The 25,533-nt window shown below is 45.3% G+C and overlaps 4 protein-coding genes across 13 annotated transcripts in view; 1 reads left to right on the top strand and 3 right to left on the bottom strand.

Annotated features, from left to right (window-relative positions):
* IGFBP7 (insulin like growth factor binding protein 7) overlaps nucleotides 1-1,987 on the bottom strand; it is a 15,192-nt gene extending 13,205 nt beyond the window's left edge. For both annotated transcript variants that reach the window (XM_085579165.1, XM_021549306.3), the window contains exon 1: nucleotides 1,504-1,987. In XM_085579165.1, the coding sequence (XP_085435291.1) occupies nucleotides 1,504-1,978 (475 nt within the window). In that variant the 5' untranslated portion in view covers nucleotides 1,979-1,987. The remainder of the gene's footprint in view (nucleotides 1-1,503) is intronic.
* On the top strand, nucleotides 899-25,533 carry LOC110480917 (putative E3 ubiquitin-protein ligase HERC4). Of its 9 annotated transcripts, XM_085579145.1 has the most exons (24): nucleotides 899-1,348; nucleotides 3,888-5,759; nucleotides 6,801-6,933; nucleotides 7,601-7,677; nucleotides 8,214-8,435; nucleotides 9,160-9,251; nucleotides 9,858-9,988; nucleotides 10,786-10,934; nucleotides 11,245-11,324; nucleotides 11,640-11,728; nucleotides 12,776-12,835; nucleotides 13,389-13,491; nucleotides 13,656-13,839; nucleotides 14,150-14,328; nucleotides 15,390-15,485; nucleotides 16,691-16,801; nucleotides 16,891-17,010; nucleotides 20,276-20,416; nucleotides 20,510-20,682; nucleotides 21,717-21,771; nucleotides 21,950-22,029; nucleotides 23,059-23,242; nucleotides 23,613-23,712; nucleotides 24,341-25,533. In XM_085579145.1, the coding sequence occupies exons 4-24, from the start codon at nucleotides 7,662-7,664 to the stop codon at nucleotides 24,553-24,555; spliced, it is 2,580 nt and encodes an 859-aa protein (XP_085435271.1). In that variant the 5' UTR covers nucleotides 899-1,348; nucleotides 3,888-5,759; nucleotides 6,801-6,933; nucleotides 7,601-7,661; the 3' UTR covers nucleotides 24,556-25,533. The 9 variants fall into 9 exon arrangements, 5 of the variants coding, with proteins under 5 accessions (XP_085435271.1, XP_085435270.1, XP_021404911.2 ...); XM_085579144.1 differs by lacking the exons at nucleotides 899-1,348; nucleotides 3,888-5,759 and adding an exon at nucleotides 5,768-5,886 and having other exon boundaries at nucleotides 13,755-13,839; XM_021549236.4 differs by lacking the exons at nucleotides 899-1,348; nucleotides 3,888-5,759 and adding an exon at nucleotides 5,768-5,886.
* On the bottom strand, nucleotides 18,378-19,204 carry PIGY (phosphatidylinositol glycan anchor biosynthesis class Y). Its single transcript, XM_021549232.3, has one exon. It carries the CDS (start codon nucleotides 19,055-19,057, stop codon nucleotides 18,827-18,829), a length of 231 nt encoding a protein of 76 aa, XP_021404907.1. The 5' UTR covers nucleotides 19,058-19,204; the 3' UTR covers nucleotides 18,378-18,826.
* PYURF (PIGY upstream open reading frame) lies at nucleotides 18,490-19,619 on the bottom strand. Its single transcript, XM_031504695.3, has 2 exons — nucleotides 19,348-19,619; nucleotides 18,490-19,231 (listed from the first exon to the last, which is right to left on the bottom strand). Exons 1-2 carry the CDS (start codon nucleotides 19,602-19,604, stop codon nucleotides 19,090-19,092), a joined length of 399 nt encoding a protein of 132 aa, XP_031360555.3. The 5' UTR covers nucleotides 19,605-19,619; the 3' UTR covers nucleotides 18,490-19,089.

Here is a 25,533-nt window from a genome sequence, read left to right as displayed (position 1 = left end):
GGATGCAGTTTGTGCACAGAATGGCTGGCCCACTCTCAGACCTTTCCTCAGCTAAGCCGCTGCTGTGAGGATCAGAGGACAGAAAAAGTCTTGTGGGACCCGTTGGAGGCTGGCAAGTCAGTGGCCTTCCATATCCCCTGCCAGTTTCTCATGTTAGCATTAACCTCATCAAACTCTGTCTCCATAATCTGGATCAAAGCCCCACCAGGTCAAACCAGCATCCAGTCTGGGACAGACACCAGGAAGTGCAGCCAAGGGTTGGGACAGTATCTTAGAAGTATCAATACCTGTTTTGGAATGAACTCTCATATTCCTTTGGACAAGACAAGTGAGAACACAGCCTTCTTCTCAAGTGCACACCTGAAGCATGACATCTTTCAAACCCATCTGCTCTCTTGTCTGGGCTGGCAGAGCCAAGAAGCAGCATGCATTTTAGGACTCCTGACACCACTGGGCAGGAAAGGCTCTTTCCAAATACTAGACACAGGCACAAACTGAAGCCATTTTCATCTCATTCCACATTGCCCCAAAGGATGAAATTCCTTTCCTCCAAGAGTTAATACTGTACCACACTGTTTCTGGCTAATATGTAAGCCTAATGTTTTGGACAAGGTTTGTGAAAAGTCACACAGGGCATTTAATGGGCAACATCAAAGCACATAACTCAATCCTCACCCAGTCTTTCATGCCTGCCTTGGGAGTTTCAGAAACATTTTTTTTCAAAATATTTGGCTTCAGCTATGAGAAGCAAGAGAAGGAGGAGGTGGAGGTTGTGACCTGCAGATACTGTGTTTATGAGAACCTCCTCCACCAAAACAGCACTGGCACTGCAATCTTGTCCTTGAGATGTTTAGTATATGGTTTGCATGCTATGTCTTACTCCTCCCTTCCACCCAGCAAAAACTACTCTCAGAGGCCAGACTTTCTAGTAGAGGCTCTACAGCATAACAATTTCTTCCTTGCACACCATCCCTAAGAAAAAGCTTGGGATGAATCAAGCTCCTGTCGAAAATGCTGCAAGTGCAAACTGCTACATGCAGCTCACAGGAAAGTCACTGTTTTCATTTCAAACCAGAGCAAGCCAGTGAATGCGGCTTTCACATCCATTTAATCATTTCCTTTCCTCTCTGCTTCCAACCATCCTGGGCAGAACACTCGCCTGAATAGCTCATCCCCTTTTTTCCATCTCACAGACCAAATTGCAAGCTTCGGGCAAAGTATGAAAAGCGAGGGCGTGTAGTTCCAGCACCGCAACAGTGAGTGCCCAAGTTCCTCTGCGTTTCTGGTCTGAAGAGTTACTCCAAGTTTAGGCAGCGCCATCCGACTGGGACTCTCCAGTCCATTTAAGGTGGGTCTGAAATCATGTCCATTTTACAGAGAAGCGCCCCGATGGGATAAACCGGCAGGAGGAGCGCTCGGGAGGCGCGGCGTTTCCCCACGACAGCGGGCAGCAGCACGGACGTGCCCGTCCCGCACCCTCCCGCCCCGCTCCGTGCCCCGCACCTTGCTCGCAGGCTCCCTTGCTGCGCTGGCTGATGGCGGGCTCGCCGCGGCTCTGTGCGCGCAGGCTGGCGGCGCGGAGCTGGCAGCCGCTGCCGTACGTCAGCCCGTCGCTGCCGCACACCGGGTAGCGGCTCTTGCAGAGGCACACGCCGGGTGGGCCGGCGGCGGGGGGAACCGGGCCGCCTTTCGCCTTGCGGCGCTGGCGGCTCTTCACGCACTCGAGGCCGGGGGCGCAGCGTCCCCCCGCAGCGCCGCCGCCGCCGCACGCCTCGCCCTCGCCGCGCCCGCACTGCCAGCAGCAGCCGCAGGCGTCCCGCACCCGGCCCAGCGGGCAGCCCCGCGCCGGCAGCGCCGGGCACCGCGCCGGGTCGCAGGGCCCGCAGCCCCCCGCCGCCGCCGCCGTGCCCGGGGCGGGCACCGCCAGCGCCGCCAGGAGCAGCGGCAGGAGCAGCAGCGGCATCGCGACGGGCGGCATGGCGGCACGGCGCCGCCCGCCCGCCGCTGCCGCTTAAGCCGCGGCGGGGAAACCCCTCCCCGGCGGCGCCGCCCCGGTCACAGCCGCGGTCGCCGCCACGGCTGCGGGGCGCCGCCGCCATCCCGCGGCCGCCGGACACCCGGCACCGCCGGCTGTGCCTTTGGTGCGTCCCTCCCGGCTGTCCTGCACTCAGCTCCGGCACCGCGACTGTTCCCCCTGCTACTTCCAGGAGAAAGAGACCCGTAGGAGCGGGCTGGCAGCCGGCTGAACACGAGCCACCTGTGCCCAGGGGCCAAGAAGGCCAGTGGCATCCTGGCCTGGGTCAGTAAGTGTGGCTAGCAGGACCAGGGCAGAGACTGTCACCCTGCACTCGGCACCTGGAGTGCTGTTCTGGGCCTCTCACTACACGGACATTCAGGTGCTGGAGCATGTCCAGAGAAGAGCAACAAGGCCCGTGAAAAGTCTATCGAGAGCATGTCTTACAAGGGCACCTCATTGCTCCCTACAACTCCCTGAAAGGAGGCTGTAGTGAGGTGGGGGATATGTCTCTTCTGCCGTGCCTGCAATGAGAGAATGGAAGGAAAAGGCTTTAAGCTGAGTCATAGGAAATTCAGACTAGATATTGAAACATTTTTCATTGTTAGGGTGGTGAGGCTCTAGAATTGGTTGCCCTGGGAGCTGGTGGATTCACCATCCCTGGAGGTGTTTAAAAGACATCTGGATCTGGTGCTGGGTGATGATTTAGTGGTTATGGCGTTACAGTGGTAGTGTTGGGTGAATGGTTGAACTTAATGATCTTAAAGGTCTCTTCCAACTTTGATGATTCTATGATTCTTGCCACTCACCTATGCTCAGCTCATAGCCACTGCCTGTGGGGGGCTGCAGAGGTGCTGCTGAGCCTATCAGGTTCCTTCAAGAGTGGAGGCAAGAAAGAAAAGGAGAGCTGTCTGTTTTCTCCTGTCCATTCTTGGGACAACATTGCTTTCTGCTGCCTTCTTTTGCTTGAGCTTATGGCTCCTGCCTTGGAATGGCTCCTGAACAGTCTCCTAGAGTGGGGATCTGTTGCCATCAGAAGACAGTGGGAATAGTCCTCAGGCAGCACTGGGCAATGTTGCTGTCAAAACAGTGTTCTGAAAGTGCCAAACTGAAAGCACCACGGTGCTGATAAACCCCTCAGGCAGAGGGGCAGCAGCACAGCACATTCCCTGCCCTCATGCCTGCCTGTGCCTGCGGGAGCTGCCATCTCCTGCAGGGCAGTCCAGGATGTGATGATGTCTAGACTTGGTTCTGCCAGGGCCTCCGCAGTGGGTGCTGCTTTGCCACTCTGGGGAGGAGAAGGACAGAGGTAGTTGGTGTCCCACGCTGTGGTACTGAGGGTTTGGGTTGTCAGTGCCTGAGCCCTGCTGGGTAGTCCCCAGGTCACTGTAGGGAGCGCTGCCACTCCAGGATGGTGTAGATGAATGGAGACGAGAGATTTCTGAAGGCTGCTCTTGGGGTATAAGGTTTATTAGGGATGGAGAAAGGTCCTGCTTCGAGCTGCCAGACACAGCATGTGGCAAGGCTTGAGAGGGTGGGGGAGGGGAGAGGCAAAAGGATGCTCTAGGAGAGGGGAAGTTCCAAGAGGAGGGGAAGTTCCAAGAGACTGTGTGGCCCCTCGGAGACCCCTTATCAGGGGGCTTCAAGGTGGGCTGGAACAAGGCTTAGGCCAATGGGGTTACAGGCACTTGATGTTTTAGGGGTGGGATACAGGTGCGGGGTGAACCATACATCTTTTGGGGGTGAGATGAAACAGTCCATTTACCCCTGGACCCATCCGTAGGCAAGGGCATTGTCCGGCTAGCAGAGAGGACTGTTCTCATCCTGGCTGTATTATTTATGAATAATTATATTTATCTACCCTCTCCAACAGGTCACCATGTCCCATCCCATGGAGAGAGCAGCTGGAGCTGTGACTCAGGCCAGCTGAGAGGGGCTGCAAGTTCCCCATGCTCCCAAATCTGCTCTGGAGGCATTGATGCACTCACACCTGTTCAGATGCTGACACTGTGGGAACAGGCTCCCCACCACATGCTTCCTTGGCCTGCTGGGGTTCAGCATGAGACATTCCTCCATTTCTCCTGGGACCCTGGTATCTGCATATATGTCCTTGGATTTCTCCATTCATCTCACTCTGGAAGTGCTCTGTGCCGTTCTCCTGGGAAGAAGGGCTGCCCTCATAAGCAAGCAGTACCCCAGACTCAAGGAGTTTTACACAGTTTTACACATTTTTGTTGTTTCTGTACTGTGTTTTGCTTTGGTTTGGATTTTATGGGCAATTCACTAGAGGACTGATGGAAAGGAGTGAAATGTACAGATAGACACATCTACCAGTTCTAGCTACAAAAACCATTTTGTACAGTTCACCTTCTTGCTGTCTTCTGCCAGTTGCCACACATCTCCCTCACATGCCCCTAGATTCTTGTTCATCAGAGTATCGCGAGCCCAGATACTCCTGGGCAAAGAACCAGAGGGAGTTTAATAAACCTGTTTACCAGAGTGAGCCTTTCTGACATTAAATCACTGTCAGCAGCCCACTTGGAGGGAGGAAGAATGTAGCTCTGAAAAGATGACATCAGGATGTTTCCTTTCCTTTCTTCCCCTCGAATCTTTTCTTTCCATGCCAGGCAGGAGGCAGTGCTTGGAGTAGTTTTTCCTTACAGGGCAGAGTTCATGCTTTGGTGCAGAAGGACCTCTAGTGTCCCTTCCCAGCTGATGCGTTGGCATGACTGCTCTAGTTCGGTATTTCTTGATCTCGAGACTTTCCTGTATACTGTGGAAGGAGATAAGATCCACAAAGTTCATGTAGGGAAGTGGCTGGGAGAGATAAGGCTGGGGTGCTCCTCCCTGGGCGGAAGTCATTTACTGTATGCCCCAGCCTCACCTCCCATGGCTCCTCCACATCCTTTTTTCTTCACCTCAGGGACCTCCAGGTGCCTCTTTGTGCATCACAGGATGCTCCATTTTAATACATTAGATGCTCCTGCTGTCTCAGTAATTAATTTTCCACTGAATTTCAGTGAAAATCAGTGTAAATCTGTAGATTCATGCTGTCTTTCTTGGGACTTTTGTAGAGTGCTCTACCAAAATCTCTTCTTAGTATTCAGCAGCATAAAATTCTCATAAACAGACTGAATTTAATTTATCAGTGGCAGCTATTACGAATACAACAAAAGTGATCTTATGTTTTGATCTGTTTCATCATTCACACGGGTATCCCTTATTTCATCACCAAGGTTGTCCTACATGCATCACTCCAGTGAGACTGTGGTGAGGCAGGCAGGGCGGTCTTTCTGGGACAGAGGAAGCTCACAGGGTCTTTGAAGGACAATGGAAGCAGGTAGCTTTTAGATGCTGATGTATTTCCAAACCGAGCATTTCACTTGCGGTTTGACTTCCCCCAGCCAAGCAGCCCCTCTGGGTTTGCGTGGGCTCTTAGCTGGGATACAGCTGAGCAGCAGAGTAGGTCTCTCGACTCTCCACAGGATGGACACGGGCGGGTCACTCTCCGAAGTGAATAATAAAGTCATTCTGCACATGGAAGATGCCGACATCCCTCCACTGCCTTCTGCTTTGCCCTCTCCTCCCACCTGGGCAGCAGCAACTTCGCAGGCTGAAGAGAGCCGGGAACCCACCAGAGCCTACTAGCCCACGCCTGTTCACCGCAGGAGTCAGAATTTCCCAGCTCCAGGCTCCTAAGTATCAGGAATCCCTCCTGCTGCTCCTCCCGCTGCCGCCGCCCCTGGTGAGTTTCGGTTTCCATTTCCCCGGCGCTGCGTTCCTGGCGCTGCCTGGGCGCTCCCGAGCTGCCGGCGGGCGAGGGATGGCGGAGGGACGGCGGCGGCAGCGGGGCCGGGGGCGCAGCCGGGGAGGTACGAACCGGCGGGAGTGGCGCGGTCGGGAGGACGCCGGGAGACCCCCGGGGATGGGTCCGCGAGTGGGCGAGGACGGGTCCGTGCAGGTGGAACCGCTGGAAGTGCAGCAATCTGCTGTGCGGCTTCTCGGGGACGGGGCGTGAGGGGATTAAACGCGTGCGAGATTGGAAGGAGGGAGAACGTGCTGGGGAATAGACTGGGATTTTCCTCGCTAGTTCCATGTCTGATGTGTGAGAAGGGTGGGCAGCGAGTCTCTGGAGGTATTAGGTAAATTAGGGCAGGCTTTGCTGATGACCGCCTTTCACTCTTGGACATCCTGGGTCTCAGGCACTTGTGCTGGAGCAGAGGTACATGCGAGTAACTGAGTCCCTGGTGCCTCTAGGTCGGGATAGCATCTGCATCCCCTCAGCTGTAGACAAGGGGGTACTTTTTTCTGCTGTAAAGAGGCAATGAGTGAATTTTCCATCCTTGCTTCTCCAGCACCTTGTAAAGTGCTTGATTTGAAGGCGTTCCTATCCCCAAGGCTGTGACAAGTCTGGGGTGGCCAGATGCCTCAGGAAGTGCTTTGTCTCTGTAAGACAATCTCCACAGGTGTACAAGTGCAACAGACTGTGCTTCTGCTGATGTTTCACTGGTTGTCTTGGGAGCCTGTGGCACAGCAGCCTAAGAGATAGAGAAGGGTCCTTCAGTGTGGAGTCATCCAGCATGAAACAAACCAGTGGGTAGGCAGGACACTGAAACCCTAAGGAGCCTGAGAAAATAAGTCACACACACTTGTCTCACTGTCTCCTGAGAAGCTGAAGCTCTTGCTGAAAGCAGTAGCACACTGAGACTTTGGGAAAGGGGCCAAGGTGGTTAAAGTGCCAGCTCCCATAGCGTAACCACCGTGTCTGTCTGTGTGTGTCCTACAGAGCACGCACAGTCGCCGAGGAATGAGGAGGTGTGCTGCTCAAACCACGATGAAACACATAAGCTCATTCTTTCACCTAACGGGAAGCTTTCTGAACACTGGGCTAAAGATTCAGCAAACTGCCCCAAGACAAGGTAAGAAGCTCTCACAGAGTGAAGGTATGGATGGCAATGGTCAGAAAATGCAGCCTGCTTTTCCCCCAGATAATATCCAAGAGTTTGAGGCATGTTCCTGTTGTAGAGGAGAACTGGAACACATACCTTCCTAGTATTATCTCCTTTTTTAACTCAGCCAGAAGTGAACAGATTTTGAGGATGATACCAAGATCTGAGCTGCTTGGGATGCACATTAGACAGGTTTCTCTCAAACTTAGGGTCAGAAGAACATACCAGAGCAATGCAGATGCCTTGCAAATCACCCCTGGCTTGGGAAAACTGCAGGTGAAAGACACAAGCATGTCTGAACCTTACCACTTTCTGATGAAACTGTCAGGGTAACCATCATCTAGAAATGGCCCAGCAGATTGCTGTGTGATATTCTTTGCCCAGAGCAAGGTAACAGAATCAGGCTGAGCATGGTTCTTTTCCAGCTTCTTGTGGAGCAAACCACAGTGAAATCAGTTAGCCCTGCTACAGCAAGTCAGCATAAGAGATAGGTGAATCACCTTAAAAGTGACATGTGCTTTTCCACTTCTTTCCTGCTAAAAGTGATAGGGCTTGGTGAGCAGACCATCTTTGTCCTTTACTTTGTCTCACAGCACAGCATATATTTATTTTGGTTTTTGTTTTCTTATTTTTGTAGGCTGGTGAAAGGACTGGGAAGCCGAAATATTGTTCAAATAGCATGTGGGGACCAGCATGCCATGGCACTATGCAGAGGTAGCCTCTTTCAAGGACACTTTTCCTCCAAACAGAGGTCATGCTTGCTCTGAGAAGGCAGTGTTTATGCTGCTTGGAGTAGCTGGTGATACCATTATAGAGTAATGAGCAGTTGGGGATACAAGGTGCACTGGCTGTCAGTGCTGGTCCTTCCTTCCAGCACCCAGGGATCTGCATCTCTCTCTGTCTCTCTCCAGTTCCTGAGCACTGCCCCTCCACAAAGGTGTGTTGTGGAGAGCAGATGTGGCTGCTCCACTCTGCAGTCACCAAACCTGCTCATTCTTAAGTTGCAACACTTTTCTGGTAGGGAACTTCTTGCAAATATGACTTTAGGGGCCTTTAATCTTGCTGTGCTGAGTCACATGGCAACATGGGACTGTCCCAAAGAGGTCAGAAGAAAACAAATTTGGCTACAAATTATAGTCTTGCCTTGGAGCTGGGTCCCTGAAAGCAACACTGAGTTTTGCTCCTACTCTCAAAGTGCAAATAAGGGAAGCAGTGAGGCTGAGCTGTTTTCTTTTGTTCTGTGTGTGAAGGGGGTGAGCTCTTCACGTGGGGCCAGAACACCCACGGACAGCTTGGAGTGGGGAGCCAAACCATGCTTACTCCTGAACTACAGCTGGTGGAACGACTAAAGGGCATCCCACTTGCTCAAATTGCTGCTGGAGGAGCTCACAGCACCACTGTATCACTCTCTGGAGCTGTGTACTCCTGGGGAAAGAACAGTTTCGGACAGCTGGGACTCGGAGACATGAAAGGTAAGGAGGGAGAGCACCAGGAGGGTGTATTCCTGGTCAGTGAGCTCACCAAATTGCCCCTCAGTATTGTCAAGCTCCTGTGGAGCAGCAGTGGGCAGTAAAGTCTTTTGAAGAAAGTATATCTGGATATGTTCTTTGTCTCCTGAGCAGGAAAGACATGCAGGAACGGTGTATTTAGTGGTTGTTTTTCTGTACAGAATTTGCAATCATTTTATGTGGCTAATTGCATAGTGTGGGCTCTTAAAACCTCTGAGGTCTTATACATACAGTTCCACTCCTGTCTTCTCTCAGGAAGTCTTGCATGAAAGAAATTAATTTTATATTTTTTAATCTCCTTTAATTCTCTGTAAACACAATGTGAGAGAAGAATTTAAATCACCTCTTAGCTTCAAAATTAGAATGCTAGAGAAGAGTTGCCCTAGACAGACAGAGAATCTATTCTGAATGTGTCCACACTCTTGAGAATCAGATACTTGGAAGCCAAGTACCATTTGGCAAGCAGCCATGGAAGTACTGCATTTTGTTTCAGACCAAAGTAAATAAAAATAAAGTAATATGAAAAACACAGAACATTATGAGAAAGAATATGTTATACTGGAGGGGTAATTACATTAATTGCTGTGAGAGAGGGCTGAAAACCACTTAATCCTCCTGTCTTCTAATTTTTTCTGTATACGAGACCCTCCAGTACTCTTTCAATTTAGCAGTATTGTCTTTTTTCCAGACAGGGACTGCCCAACATATGTTGGAGCATTAGAGCACTGGAAGACTGTATTTGTCACATGTGGGGCAGATCATACTGCGATTCTCTCCAAGGTGAGTCTGAAATGGAAAGTCAGCATCTGAGACCTCACCTTGTGAGAAAAGATACTCTGCTGAAAGAGAGAGAAATGAGGAAAAAAGAAAGCATAGAGAAATTGGGTTGGGATGGATGCCTGCTTCCACCTAAGCCTGAAATGATCCCCAAGGGGTATTATCTAAGCTATTGGGAAAGCTGGTCTTTTCTCATATTCCTGTCACCTGCACACAGCCTTTGGCAGGGATATGGTGAATGGGAATCCACCAGGCAAAGAGGTGCAGTTCAACTCCCAGTACTTTATGAAATTTTGTTTTTATAGTACACTGGGAACTTCAGAAGACGTGAATGACATCTAATTCACTAGGGTTTACTCATACAAGTAAAATTCTTAAGCAACAGGGTGTTATTCTCAAGAGTTAAATAGCTTTTCTCAGGAGCTAAATTGTTTGGATTTTAGTATGTGATCTGACTTGATGCAAAGTGAACCCTCCTAATGTTTGAATAAGGCATGTTTTGAATCAAGTCCCACATAGCATGTTGTGCTTTGCTGGCCCTCATTCTCGGTTGTGACTATGTGATTGTTGTTAATAATGCAGCAGAAACCTATGTTTCTTCATTTCAAGGAGGGGCTGGTGTGCACCTTTGGAGCAGGAGGGTCTGGCCAGCTGGGTCACAACTCCACCCGGAATGAACTCCTGCCTCGTGTGGTGGCTGAGCTGTGGGGAGCAAGGGTTTCACACATTGACTGTGGCAGGTGGGATGTGCCAATGACTTGTCTTCTAAGGTCAATGCTTTTGGGGAGTCACTGAAGAACAGTAGGGATGAGGGTCACCAAGATGTTCAAATCCCTGTGTCACAATAGGTCAGCACTGTCAGTGTCTATCCACTGTTCAAGTCTAAGCCACCCTCCTGCCAGAGCCCCACTGACAGCAGCACCTTCAGTCCCTGGTGAGCACTGGGAGAAAGCTTCAAAAACCACCAAAAGCCCTTGGTCTTTTTCTCTTTTAATAAACAATATATTGGGTTTGTACTTTGTTCCAAAAGGCAAAGAATTGTCAAAAGCCTGCATCAGGAGAGTCACTGAATTCCCAACCAGACTGACAAATTGGTAGGTTCTTAATAAGAATTGAACAACAGTGATAATTACCCAGGTCCACTTTGCCCTCTGGAACTGGGCCAGAAAAAGTCTCCTGACAACTCACCTGGGCTTGGTATCAGGCTCAGCAGCACAGAAACTGCACATTTGAAAACGGCAGGGTGTGAAGCAAGCATGGCATAACACTATTTTTTTATGTGGAATCGAGGTAAATCACAAACATTAGGGGGTAGTATAAGAAATCCAAGTCCATATGTGTCTATTGCTGAATGTTTATGCAATGAAGAGTTGTAACACTGTGGTTAAAGGGATTCTTTATCTGGATTGTCAGGACTTTTAAAGACAACCTTCAGGTGTACACTCTGAAAACGTATTTGTAAATTTTATTCTGTTTTGCCCTGTGGTTTTTGCTTATTATTACTATTTTTTTTTTTTTTTTTTTTTTCCCTGAGCAGACAATACACCCTGGTCTATGTTCGTTCCTTGGACAAATTCTATTTCTTTGGTTCTGGTGATGAAGGACAACTGAAAGATGAGAGGAACCCCAATCAGTTGATACCACTTCCCATCACTTCACCAGTGAATACTGGAAAATCCTGCCAGAGTAATGACCACTGCAGATGTATACAATCTGTATTTGTTCCTTCCATAGAGATGTTTGCTTTCTTAATTTCATGTTTACACTGAAAGGCAAACATTTTATCTCATCCTTGCTTGGCCATCCCAACAAATTCTGCCAATTATTCCATTTGCTGCTTGATTATCATGGGTAATGGCCTCATAGAATCAAACTTACAACAGATAACTACTGTCTTAAGGGTTTTTTTATTGTTCCACTTTTGTGCACTTAACTCTCTGAAGATAGTGACTCTCTCTTCAAATATTCCTACAACAATCTTTTTGTTCTTTCACAGAAAAGGGTGCATCAAAAAAGGGGATTAAAATTACTGCAGGATTACACCAAAGCTTTGTCCGTTGCAAGGAGGGGAACGAGGTATGTGTACATTTGATCATAGCTTCTAATTTTACCACTTTCTACATTACTGCTGGAAACATTTGGATTTTCCACCGTGCTTGTAGCACTTCCATTTTATATATGTCTATTGCAGTTTTTTCCTGTGCTTTACCTGCAGACTAACTTGTATTGTATTTATTTATGTTCTGCAGTTAATGCATCTGGATCATTAAGGGATGACATTTAATTTGTTCATACTTAGGCTGAAATCTTCCTGTAATGACTGGGTAGAAAAAAAAGAATCCCACCTGCTACAATTTAAATTTTGTCAATGTTTTAATGTATTTCACACAGAATTTGTATTTGAATGGAATTGCCACTCTGGAGGATAAAGAAGTGGATGTATGGATTTCTAATTCTAAACCTTTTAGGAGTATAAAAAGGTAAATCAGAAATTTGCTGTTTGGGTTTGTTTGTGTTTTTTTTTTTTCCCTGATGCATGATTTTCTCTAAAAATTATTATTCTTTGGAGGCTATTGTAGGAACTGTTGTTCAAGAATTTAGCCAAGCCCAGTCTTGTACCTTGGCACAAAGTTGATGAGGAGCTGACAAGTTAAATCAGTGAAAGACCCTGCCTGGAGACCACAGCTTGTGCAAAAAGCCTAATGCATTTAAAAATTAGTGGTCACTTCTTTAATTGCCCATTTTCAAAAGCAATACATATATACCACTGTGGGATGCCTTACACTTACAGTCTTTCACTGGTTTTATATGGGAGGTTACTTTCTTTGGGAAATTCTGGCTCTATCTGATGATTTTGAGCGTTTTGAAAGCTTGGCTAACTTGGAACTAAATGTTTCCCTGACCACTTTTAGAACAGTTTGGATCATGTGAAAAGTGATGGTTGAGAGGGTGGAAGAGTGGGTTCTTTCCAGATCTCAGTAGGAAGGGCCTGACAGTAAATTGCTGATAAAATAGATGCTTCAATAAGAACAGAATCAGGAATACTGGGAGTTAGTAAGTCTGATGTCCCTTCAGGTTCTGGGAACGCAGCTTTTGTGCAGCAGCAAATTGATAGCCTGATGGAATTTCCCTCCACGTGCTACAAAGAGGAAATTCTCCTCCCTCCCATGTTGCATTGCCTTTATTTTGCGTAACAAACAAAAGCAGATAATGTTCTGACCTGTCAGAAGAAGAATCTCCATGATAGCACTCACCAAAATGGAGCACTGGCTGGCATGGGGCAGAACCTAGAGCAGGTTCCCTAAACAAGGCCCTGGAGAGCAGAGGTGGCTTGCCAAAGATCAGTAAGTCCTTAAGTACAATGTCTTCTGCAACACTGACAGAGAAGTGGTGCTAAGAAAAGTTTTGGTATTTTTGGTAAAAGTTTGTGTGGTCAGGTGCAGACACCCTTGTACATGTTTTTTGTTCTTTCAGAGTTAAAAACCTGAAGTTGAAAAGACTGACTTTTTTGTTTTTTTTACTATCAGGAATATCAGACTGATCTTTTCATCTGAGGCTTGCATCAATGGAAGCTTCCTGGACAAAAGGTAGAATGTACTGACTTAGACATGTCTAACAGAATATATTGGCTGCTTGTAAACTGACCAGAAAGTGTTATTTTAGGTCACATACATAGAAAATATTCATTTTACCTGAATTTGCAAGAAGCAAGACTTTATTTTTCAAAGCTCAAGCTAATATTAAGATTTTTATAGCCCTGGTCCTACTGAAATGTGCTAGAGAAGCTCACATTTTAGCAGATCATCCTTTAGTGATATTTGGCAGATTATGATAATCCCTCCAGGCAATATTACACCTATCAAAGGATCCTTAATAGCTCCTTCTGGCACTGAAGTGGGAGTCATTTTAGGGTGAAATACAGGAGTCTACCATTAATAGTTCACAGCCACACAAGACAGAAAGGACAGAATGTTAATCAAGTCACAAAACAGTGGTTTGTGTTGTCTGTCTTCTTAGAACACATGAAATTATACCCATGGGAGCTGGGGCTGAACTTTCAAAGTATTTTCTGATATTACAATGCTTCATTATTCAGTAGAAAAATTATTTAGTCTTCTTTTTTTTTTTATGTTGTGATAGAGACAAACACTTCAAAACTTCCAGAGAAGTCTCAGGTGTAGACATGTCAGAAGTGAAACATTTTTATGGGAAGATCAGTAAAAACCAAATAGTCTACCAGGAGGTAAGGATTTGATATAAGGCTGTTCACTGCAGAGATGCTGAAGAGATTTGGATTTGTGCATGAAACTTAGGAATTTCATGCCAACCTAGTTACTTTGGCAAAATATAATTGCATTTTAACCCTTGTCTCTTTTTATTTTTTTTTTTTTTTTGTCCCCTCTGAAGGTGCAAAAGGAGATTAGGAATTTACTGCCATTGTTGTCTTCCTCTCCCATCTCACCTGAAAATTGCAGAGTCTACTTGATCTTGCCTTTCCTTCTACAGGGGAACGATGAAGACACTATCCTATCTCTAATCCTTCTGGCTGAAGCCATCATGAAGCTCCAGCCACAGGGCCTGCAAACTCTTGGTAGGGTTTTATGATGGTAGAACTGAATGATTTAAATGCTTGGTAATTTTCTTCTGCAGAACAAAGAGTTATTATCACTGATGTAATGTATGCAAGAGCTTGAAATAATTGCTTTTGATAGACATAGAAACATGGGGACTATGCAGCAAGGCACAAGAATTTAAAACATTCTGTCTGAGGTTTAATAGTTTTTGTAGTGCAAGCTTAAACTTTTTTTTTTTTCAATTAATTTCATAAAAAGAAAAAACAGCTTCACCCACAAATTGCAGTGATCTGTATGTTACCTGTGACCTCACTATTTTCTTTACAGAATGCCTATGGTCAAATCTAGAGACATCCTTTTTCAAGAAGCTGGTCATTCTGTATCAGAGGGTTTCCCAGAAAATTCTGCTCTCAGTTGTCCAGGAGATCATGATGATAGGGCCAAGCCTCTTCAACCTGGACCCAGTTAAAACTGGGCCTCTGCAAATACTGCAGATGCTTTACCAGGTGAGAAGGTGTTTGAATCTAAATTAGACAGGATATCTCAGTGTAGCCTACAGTATTTTAATGCTTCTCACTTATTGAATTCTCTGGGTTTGACACTGCTTTGGCTCTACACCAGCAGAGTTTTGAAGAAGCCCTGCTTGAGTTGTGTCAAACTGAGCCTCTGTAGAAATGAAGAGCTAAAGCATGTTAGAGCCATGAGAGCGGGAAGAATGCTTTCAGTGGTGTCAGGAGTGCATCTATTGATGCCTGCACAGCTATGGATGTAGTGTCCTGTATGTAACATGCCCATTCCCCTTTCTGCTGGTGAGATCCCTCATCTCAGTAACTGCTCAGAGCATTTAAAAGACCTCTTATCTGTTTGGCACATTGTGGCTGCCACAGTAATGCTCTGTGATGCTTAACCTGACAAATTCTCTGGGACAACAGCATTAGAACCTCTTTAGCTGTACATGAACAAGGGAAACAAAGGAAGCAATAACTGTGTTCTTCTGGACAACCATACTTTCTCCTGTGGAGATGTTCAAAGTTTATGAAAGTTAAAGGCTCGAGCACACAGTATAAATCAGACTTGTTAAATTTTGTTCAGACTTGAATATCGTTTTGGCCGAGAATGCAGAATTGGGCCACAAAGTTTAGACTCTCAAATTTGTATTTATGCAGATAAATAAACTAAAAATTGCAGCAGGCCTATTCCTCTGTGATTACATGATTTGGAGCTTTAAATCTTCACTATCCCCCTGCAAATATCTTTTCCAGACAACAATGAGGAACATGAATAGAGAATTGTGGAAACATGAAAGACACTCCAAGGGAAATACACTTTTTCTGATGGAGTCCTGTTAAGGGATCTTAATTGTAGATGAAAATTGCTTTCCTTCTAGTTTATACATGGCTTTCTAAGACTTCCCACTGTGGAGCACTGTGCTTCTTGAGCACTTTTATCCCATAACTTCTGTGCAGGGTCTCAGAACCCTTTCTGAAGAAAGCTCTGTCAGTCCTGTCCTGCCAGACAGACACAGCTCACTAGTTCTGCTGTTGATATATTGTGTGTTTCAATGCAGGTGAACTCCAAAACTGGTTTCAGAGTATGTGAAAGGAACTTCCATGTACATGAAGTGGGAGGGATTATTGACATATGTTCACGCTTCTATACAGTAGTAAGTATAAATCTTTCCAGCAGTGCAGAACACTATTTTTTAAATTTAAATAGTTTATATATATCTATATATATACCTACATCTATATATATACATAGAAGCAAACTCTAGAGACTAACCCAGCGCATTTCAAAGGCACCTCATTTTCCCTAGTCCTCCAAAGCTCTAAATTATGCAAGCTCTTTACCATCCCAGTGTTCCAGCAGCTACAGTTATCCAGCAGCTATCTTTCCTGAGATGATCCCATCTCTGGTTCTGAGAGTTGGAGCTGCCCTCCAGCATCTTAAAACAGCTCTGTTTGCTTTGAACTAATAATCATTGTGAAATAACAGCACGAGAGATTGTTTCTATACTTTTGTGTTTCTCTGGATTTTATTATGTTTAATTAAGAGAAGTATTTTGAGGTGTCTTTAAACTTTTATTTAGAAATCCTATTGAGCATTTCAATGTATTTACATCTTAAAACAAAGCTGTGGTAATAAAAAATAATCTGTGGCATTTCTTGACACAGAGTGAAAATTAGCTACCAAATGCAGTCAGTGTCAGAGGAAGCAGCATGAAATGGAAATGTGCATAGTAGGAGTTTCCTTTGGCAAAAAAAAAAAAAGTAAGCTTTTATGCAATTTGTAGGGCAATGGGCTAATTCCTTCAAAAGCTTTTGTTTGCTAATGTACCAATTTTGTACCAATTAGCCAGAGTGGAGGAGGAAGTTTGAGCAACAGCATAGAATCAAAAGCCAATTAGCATGTTACCTGAAGTTGGTACCTTATCACACTGTAGGTGTAACACTTTAAATTAGATTGTTTTTTTAGATCAGCATCTGGTTTTGGAATTACATATAATAAACCCAGCAGTTTTTAAAAACAGTATGTCATAACCTGAGTATCCAGGACATTTTGCTTTAGTTGAATTATGGAAGATACTGTTAAAATTACTCTGTTTTATTCTAGAGGCACTACTGTAGACAAGTGTCTGTCTGCACAGAGAGGTTAGATGCCTCTCTCTGCTTCTCACTCACAGGAGTGTGTAGGAGCCGTTTTTAGGATGTGAACCTCTGTTACTGCAGTGTTCATGCACTCGAAGTCTCATTTCAGAGACACGGAACTTTGCCAGGGTACAGACTGACAGTTCAGTCTGCAGATATGTCCCTGAGCTCTGGTTTTGCAAGGGAAAATCAGCATGTCTTTTCTTCCTTGTCCTTTCAGACAGTCCTAAAGAGGCTGAGCAAGTATCCATGCATCTTCGAAAGGGAAAAGAAGATCTGCGTTCATACTACAGAATGCAGGGTTCTTCTGTCCAAGACCATGCACCCTATTGTAAGTGCAGCCAATTTTGTTACCAATCAGAAGAGATAAACACACTGCTAACAGACTGTTACTTCAATCCTTGGATACCCTTTATTCAGATGCCCTTTATATGCATCCCTGAGGCATGGAATTTTTGCGTCCGAAGACACTGCCTTCTCCAGGATATGTGGAAAAATTTAAAAACCGCCTCAAACCAAGATTTCAGGAAGATGTTAAAGGTAAGATACTAAATTGTATTACTTGTTAGCTCTTAGTATCTTGCTGCAGTGTTCTTTGATTTTCAGTGTTACTGTATATTGGCAGAAGGGATTCAGTATCCTCTGAGCATCCAGCAAAAGAACTGCTCCTCAAATTATTATAAAACATGTTCCCTAGATGGTGTAGGGTAAATCTGGAGGCGGCATTTCCTTATTCCAGGCAGCTTTGTTGGCATAAGTTAAATGCAAGTGGCAGTGCTGTTTACTGTGAAGTGGCTTTGAGGTAATGGAATAGAACTGCTCAGTCATCAAAGTCATGTACTGTTGCTGCTAGACTGACTTTTGAGACTTCCTTCTAGCACATTAAAACCCCAGCGTCTGGGGAAGCAGCCTGAGGGGTCAGCAAGCAACACAGCCACAAAACTACATTTCTCTCATGGAGATGCTGTCTGAAGGGGAAGGAAGGATAGTGCCTGCCAGAGAGATGAGCATCTGATTACAATGCTGCTGTCTCCATGTGCCTTTAATCTGTGGCTTCCACACTGATCCGAAGGTTGTGGCAGTTGCGTTTCCCACAGGAATCGTGATGCTGGCCCTGTCCTGCAAAAGCCGTTAGCTGACTGATGTGGGAATGGGACATCAGCCATCTGCCCAGAGCAGGGCTCAGCTCAGGGACCACGGGCCCCACCTGCCACTAACACAAATTCTGGCACCACGCTTGTGCCACAGGAACCACGGACCTTGGTGCCATGGTGCTTTCCAAGTGAGCTTTCTTGCCAACCAGAGTTGTCAAGGCTTTTCTTTCCCATTTACTTTGGACAAAATTCACAAAGACTCCCAGAGCTACCTTTCCTTCCTGGCTCCTCACTATTTGAGAGAGGCATTTATTTAGAGAGGCAGTGAGGGTGTGCTCTGTACTGTCCTCTATATTTCAAGTCTCCACCTATTGTACAAGCTCTGACAACCAGCTGCCCTTAGCTCAAGTCAGCCTTTGGGCACACCTCCTGAGCACTGCCTTTCACACTGTGCATCACAATATTATTCAGCAGCAGCCTGAAAAATGTAACTGCACTGTTAAGTGTCCCACAGCATTTACAGCCTGGTGCAGCATTTACAACTTGGTGCCTCATTTCTTCATTTTTCAGCAATTTCATGTTTCAAAGGACATTAATATGTTTTGCATTGCAGATACAAACTACCCAAAAGCAAAACATAAAGAAGAAACCTTCATTGTAGCACTGGCCTGCTCCCTTCATAGCTGTGTGCTGTTAAGAACTTGGCATGTGGCATTCTCATCGTGGCCCTAGAAAGAAAAGATCTGCATGTACTTCACATACAGACATGGGTATCACCCCAGAAAGAAATGTCTTCAATTGACTCATCTCAAGTCTTGTTATTAAACACCAGCCTGATGTATTTTAATTTTTGCTCTTCTGACAGTGAGACAAACATATTTCAGTACACACATCTGGTTAAAAAGCCCCAAAGCTCTCAGAGAGATTCATATCATAGCATGTTTTAATTTTAATCTAGTTTATTCAGTCAGGGTACAGTTCTTCCTCATGAAACCTAAGGTTCTAATTAGTCCCACTACAAATGCACAGCACTCTTGAAGGGATAAAAGTGAGGGAATTAGTGCTTTGTATTACTCCTACCCTTCATGTGCATTAGCAGTAGTTAACAATGGGCTGCTGCTTCCTACAGTTCCAGATCCTACCAGGAAAATTATGACAGTCCCTAGTACCAGAGGGAAACTCTCAAAATGAACTGCAATACTTGATGAGATTAAACAAATTATGTTGATTTAGAGAAGCCAGGGGTTAGCAAAGGCACTGCACTAGTTGTGCCTAAAAAGCTTAATCCCCATCCAGGTCCAGAGGTGAAAGAACACATAAACTGGTACTGTAACAGGAAGGAGGAGACTGTAGAAACACAGGCTGGTTGTGCTGGTGCAGCCCTGGGGGAAGTTTTCGTCCACGCTGGCCGAGTAGAACAGGCCTGCCAGGGACAGGAGGGGAACGAGGACAGTCAGCGTGGGCAGGGAGGGCAGCAGCCCTGCTCCGGCCATCAGGCCGGGTGAGCGCCGTGCACGGCGGCTCCTCACGGCTGCTCCGGACCCTCGGCCGGCGGCTTCTTGTTCGTCCTCCTGGCCGCCTCCGGAACCAAGTTCGGGATGCCGTCGATGATGGGGTACGCGATGCCCAGCTCCTCGTTAATGAGCTCGTTCGTAGCTTCTTCGTACCTGGTCAGCCAAGTCGGGAGAGGGGGAGAAACATCCAAGCGAAAACATGAGGAGCAGGGACTAACTAACCTGGGTTCGCGCAGGGCTCGGGCGCGGCTCCCCCGCCCCATCCTCACCTCAGCGGCCGCTTGGAGAGCGGGCACACCAGGAAGCGCAGCAGCGATGGCTCCAGGGGCTGCGGCCACGCTGAGCCGGAGCCCGAGCCGGAGTTGGGGCCGGATCCCGAGGCCGAGCCCGAGGTTTGCTCCCGCTGGCTATGGCAGTGCCGGCCGTGCGCGGGGCCGGGGCCGGGGCCGGGGCCGGGGCCGGGGCTGGGGCCGGGGCGGGCCGGCCGCCGCAGCAGCAGCGGCAGCAGGGCCGGGCCCCGCAGCATGGCCGCCGCTTCCGCCGCGCTCTGCCCGGCCCGCCCCTGCGCGGCGTTCCGAGGGCACGGAGGATCAAGGTTATCCTAAGGCCGAATGGTTTTCCATGTGTGATCTTTGGACACTGTCAAGCTTAATCAGGAAAAAAGGAGACCTAGTCAGTGGAAAAGGCAGCAGCCAGCATTCCCTAGCCAAGGACATCCGGGAACTGAAAAGCCTTAAAGATGCAGTAAATGAAGATGTTGATGTATATACATTGCTAACTTGTCTATATATGAATTGCTAACTTGGTCCACGTAGCCTGTAGCTGAACTGTGTTAATTGTAATAGTTAAAATCATGCCCACAGGGCAGTGAGACCCCTGCCCAGTTGAAGACCCTTACCCTGAGCATGTGTGGAAGTTATCTGGGGTTAAGGAACTTGTTTGAAAATTGCTAACCAAGCATAACAGACTTGGACAGTTACTAACTCTGAACTTCTGTGTACAAATAATGCCTCAAAAAGTCTGGTGGAATGTGCTTGATTTGTGGATTACTACCGAGTACCCAGCTTGGCACAACTGTGAGATAAATAATCAGTGTCTCTCGGTTGTGTAATTACTGGCGTGTTGCATACCAGGTAAGGAACCTGGTTTTGTGGCCAACATGGATGTCTCTATCTGCGGGTGTCTCGGGCCTTGCAGGTGTCTTTTTTGGGTGAGATGGGGGTGGACGAAGGTGCGGTGTCCCAGGAGTTCTTCAGTGTTGCAGCCAGGACCCTCTGCCAGCCCAGCACCAGTGCCTTCTGCCACTTCGCCTCCGGCCTCGTGTGGTTCCCCAGAGAGGTAAGCCAGCCCTGCAGGGGTGGATGGGTGCCCCACCTATGGGAAAAGGCAGTCATGGCTTGTTCCTAACCAGTTGTGCTTGTTCCTAACCAGGCCCGAAGCTGTGAGGATGAGGACACCTTCCTCTTAATTGGGACACTGTGTGGAATGGCCCTGTTTAACCTGCGCATGGTGCCCTTCCCCTTCCCCAGGGCTCTCTATAAAAAGCTACTGGACCTGGTCCCCACCCTAGAGGACCTTGAGGATCTGCTGCCAACCATGGGCCGGTATGACCCAGCTTTGGCTGGGTCCCTTGACTTGACCATGCACTGGGAGATCCCAGAGGCTGAATTTGGGGCACCCACAGCATCTACATTTGCCTTTGTGAAGCTGCTAGAAGCCACAAAGGAGGTCCTTGGTCAGATTTCCAAGGAGGTCCTTGTCCAGGGCATGGATGTTGCTCTCAGAGGCTGGCATTGCCAAAACAAAATGCCAAACCTCGTGACTTAGAAGGTGTCAGATCTCTGCTCCACCAGAGTTTAAATCCACCCTGTGAATATATAAGTTTTCAAAACACTTTGGGCTGTAGTTTGGACTTTAAAGAACTAATGACTCAATTATTAATGGTGGGATTTTTTTCCTGATTTACTAATTATCAATTTCCACTATATTGCCTTGCACAAGTACAGTATTACAAAGTGCTGCCAATTCTGAGAACCCTTGTACAAAGTTTCCATGCACTGGGAGAGGAGATATCAGGCAGGCATAAGGGGCAGAGGTGCTGCTGCCACCAACATAATGCTTCGAGGCCCCTGAAGCCCAGTTTTCCAGGCAAGTGATACAAGCAACCAAGAAGATGAGAACCCCATCCCATGACCCAGTGACTGTGTTGAAGTGCTAAATTCACTGAGGTTCCTCAGTGAATTGGAACACAAGGTTGCCTGCAATACTTGGAAAGGTGATGCACCCCATAACAATTCTCCCAGATCATCTCTCTGTTGCACACATAATTCCTCACTAGATAATGTCTGGAAGCAATGATTCCAAACCCAGTTGTCACTGAACTTTGTGTAAAGTTGTGCACACAGGGCATGGGGATGGACTTGCCTGGGAACATTTTTTACTGGAGGCATTTGTGCTAAGCTTATGTCAGCAGCATGATGAAATTTCAGTGCCATATATCATGTTTATGTCTAAGTGTAGGTGTTGTGTACATGTATGCATTTAAATACTGCCTGTCAAAAGATGTTTTTAGCAGAATTTTCAAGTGCGCTGAATGCTCACATTTCTTCTCTCTTTGATCCCTTTTGTGTTTGGATAGGAGTCTCCGGAAAATTTTGAATGATGAAAGTGATAGTTTGGACTTGGACTTCACGGTAAGACATCCTACGTAGGTACTCAGGCAAGACATGTCCCAGTGCAAAGACCACAACTTGTCTGTAAACTCAGACTAGTGAATGCCATGTCAGGCCCTTCAGGAGGAATGAGAGGTGTAGCACATAAATATCTGTCACATATAGATAGAGCAGCCAGTGTTTTAATTTATTTGCATAGATAATGGAAGGAGGAGATTCCACGGATGTTGTTGAACTTAAAGAAAATGGTGCCAACATTCCTGTCACTAAGGATAACAGGTCAGTTTTATTTTTATATTTCTTAATCCTGTTTTCTTGTTACAAATGTATGAAATAACATGTCTGCACCCATCCCCATATATTGTTAGAAAATATTGACTTCTGTTTTGTGCCATTAGTCTTGGTCCAGTAGATTGTACACTTTCAGTTCCTGCTGTACTTGCTGCACACGTGCAAAAACTGTCAGTTTGTGCAAGCAGTGGATAACATGGTGATCCTTGGATATCCTGATATCTGCATATACAGATACCTGGCATTAACAGGAAAATTCCTAACAAATGTAAAAAATAACCTTGAACAGTATTTTCAGGCAGAAACAAATCATTTGTTTGTGAAACCCAGCACACCTCTGTAAGGGTTCTTTAAGAGCAAAATGTTTCCTGCTTAGTTATGTGTATGGAATGTATCTTGTACATAAAGGAGAAGGAGAAATATATCAATAAGGCTTTATGTCAATATTATTATGTGTATTATTATGTATTATTATGTATCAATATTAATCTCTGCACAGAGGACAGAAATAAATTTTGTGTCCTGAATTATGCAGATGACCTGAGGACCCATAAGGATCCATGAAAGGGCTGTTTAAGAAGCTTGAAGTAGAGCATTTACATTGAATTGATCATATAGTACAATGTCACTACACAAATCCCCATCTGAAGTAGAGATAAGAGTGAAACTATTAACAGCTATTTCTATTTCAGGGAAATTCTTGGGCATTCAATGGGAGTTAGGTCTGCTAGGTTCCATCTTTTATAATAACCAGGTGTCTGACAGGAATTGGAGCATTCACATGAAGAAAAAGGAGTGTTACCAAAATGAATCCATTCTGGCCAGCATTCGCTTTTATTTCTGAAGATGCTCCCAGCTTACTCAGTGAAAAACTAACTGCCATTGACAACTGATCTCAGTGAAGACTGAGTCTGTACACCAAAGCAGGTCATATGGAATAAAGGAATTAAGTATAAAGTTCTCTGTAATTCTTCTTTTAGAAAAGCACCACCAATGCTTGTTTGGTATCTGTTGCAGGAAAGAATATGTTGATTTGTATGTGAATTATATGTTCAATAAATCAGTAAAGAAGCCATTTGAGGACTTTATGCAAGGGTTCTTAAGAGGCTGCCCAGCTAGAAATTGGAAGATGTTTTTCCCTGAAGAGCTGCAAGTTCTTCTCCAGGGATGCACAACATTTGACTGGCATCTGCTGGAAAAGGTATTGTATACAAGCACAGTGTCCTTCTGTTCTGTCTGATAAGCATAAACTACTTCTGACCTGTTCTTTCATTGAGTGCATAACAGATGGACAGAAGCTCAAGGAACTTTGTCTTGTTTTGATTAGTGTCTATATTCTGCCTCTAATCTATGTCAGCCACAAGAATAAAGGGGAATAGGTATCAAGCCATAACTCAGGGATTGTCATATGAATCTTTGAAAAACAAATGAACAAGCAGATTCCAGAGGTTAAGGGGATTTGAATATCTATGAACAGGATTATAAAATGTATCAGACAAAATGTTGCTTTAAATATAAATGGAAAAATTGAAATATAAACCTGGCCTGTTTTATTTTTATCTCTTTGACAGAATGTGACATACAGACAGTATACAAAGTTAGATCAAACCATCAGAAATTTTTGGACTGTGTTTCACAAGTTACCAGAAGAAAAAAAGAAAATGTTGCTTGGTAATATATCAGTCATTTTAAACTCTGCATAGCCCTTTTCTTCCCCCCACAACACACATAGTATATACTATACTATAGTTCTAATTAGTAGCTTTTCAATGTGTTCACCCCTGCTGCTGCCACATTTTCTAGAGAAAACCACAAAAAAATAACACAAGGAATTGCACAGGGACAACTCAGACCCCTCTCACATCCCCTGAGGTTTGCCCAGTGCATTGGACCACCCTGAAATTTGCAGTTACTTTATCCCTTACTTTTGTGGTTTTTTTGTTGGTCAGAGGCTGCAGTTTGTGAGAGTACCCTTCTCAAAGCGTTGCAGAAGCTAGGTCATTCTTTTTAAAGGTAGAAGGCCAGACCTAGCCTGGCCTTTCTCATCCACAGTGTCTATAATCTAGAGTAGAAGAGGGCTTGTAACTACTGTGAATAGGTAAGAGACTTTTATCTATATTCAGCTGCAAATTCAACAAAGCATAATACTTAGCTTAGAAAAATATCTGTATGTTTTCACTATTTTCCCTTCATGATTTTCATTAACATTAATTATTTTAATGATTTTCAGTTAACATTTGATTATTCTGTTTTTCAATTTGCTAACTTTTTCTTGTTTTTCTTTTTTTCATTATTTCAGCTTTTTTGTCAGGATCTGATCGAATCTCTGGCTATGGACTGGAGTGTTTTAGATTTTGTATTGAAGATCCTCAAGTAGAAAATCCAGATGAGAGCCTTCCCTATGCCAGTATTTGCTATCTGACTTTGTTCCTCCCCAGATATAGCAATAAAAAAATACTCAAAAAGAAGTTGCTTTATGCCATAGAGAATAATGAAGGTTTTGGCCGTGCCTAACTCTGGGATAGAAGCACTTAAAAGCAAAAATAAGAATATGAGTCTTCGTTCACTTGCCATATTTTCTCTTAATAACTCAAATTTACTGGTTTCTACCCTGCCTTATTTTTACTGCACCTTATAAACACCTGAGTGTGTGTATTTGCTGAGATTTTACATTGTTTATAAAATTAAGCTTCGACCAGATATTTCATAGTTAGATTGTAAAGTTAGGAAAGAAGAATCCTCTTTGGCACACTTCAGAGAAGCAAGCTGATAACCATTCATATTTACATGTACGTGCAGGCAGGGTCTACACTATTCTGGTTATGTTAGGACAGTGAGCTCCCAGCAGCAGGAATTCTGTGATTTGTATTTATGCATTAGGAAGCACACAACCAGGATGTGCTAAGCAGTCACCCTTGCAAAGCAAAGCTGGGGTAAGGTTTTAATCTGTGTTACTTAAATGTTCTCATGGGAGCACCTAACACATTTAATGAGATTGTAAATTGAAGGAGCAGTCTGTGCTCACCTGCATATGGTCTATGATTTATCTGAGAAAAATTTGTAGGAAGATTTGATAATTTCTGGAGTTTTTCAAAAGTTATATTAATTAATTATAATAATATACATTTTTGTTGTTTAGTGTGATAATTGTGATATTTGTCATGTTTCTTTATATCTTCTGAGATGTTTCACAATTAAGTTATAAAATCTTAGGTTTGCAGAACAGCACTGTCTACAGACCTCTGTGGACACAAGGCTGTCAGGACTTCAGGAATCTCATTGTCAAAACAGTGCAGAGCACTGGCAGGATATTAACCATGTCAGGCGGGATGTGTGTTTACTGTGTGTTTTGCTATGTGGAGAGAGGGAGAGAAACAACAGCCATGATTTTTCAGCAGTCTTCTCTTTGGTGTGTTAAATGTGTCAGGGGACATCCATATGTAAAGAAGACTTCCACTGTCTTAAATTAAATCATGATGGATTAAATTTTCA

Source organism: Lonchura striata, chromosome 4 (assembly GCF_050655825.1).
Source record: "Lonchura striata isolate lonStrDom1 chromosome 4, ASM5065582v1, whole genome shotgun sequence".
NCBI classification, from domain to species: domain Eukaryota; kingdom Metazoa; phylum Chordata; class Aves; order Passeriformes; family Estrildidae; genus Lonchura; species Lonchura striata.
The sequence above is the reverse complement of the archived record's forward strand: the minus strand, read 5'-3'. Positions and strand labels throughout refer to the sequence as shown.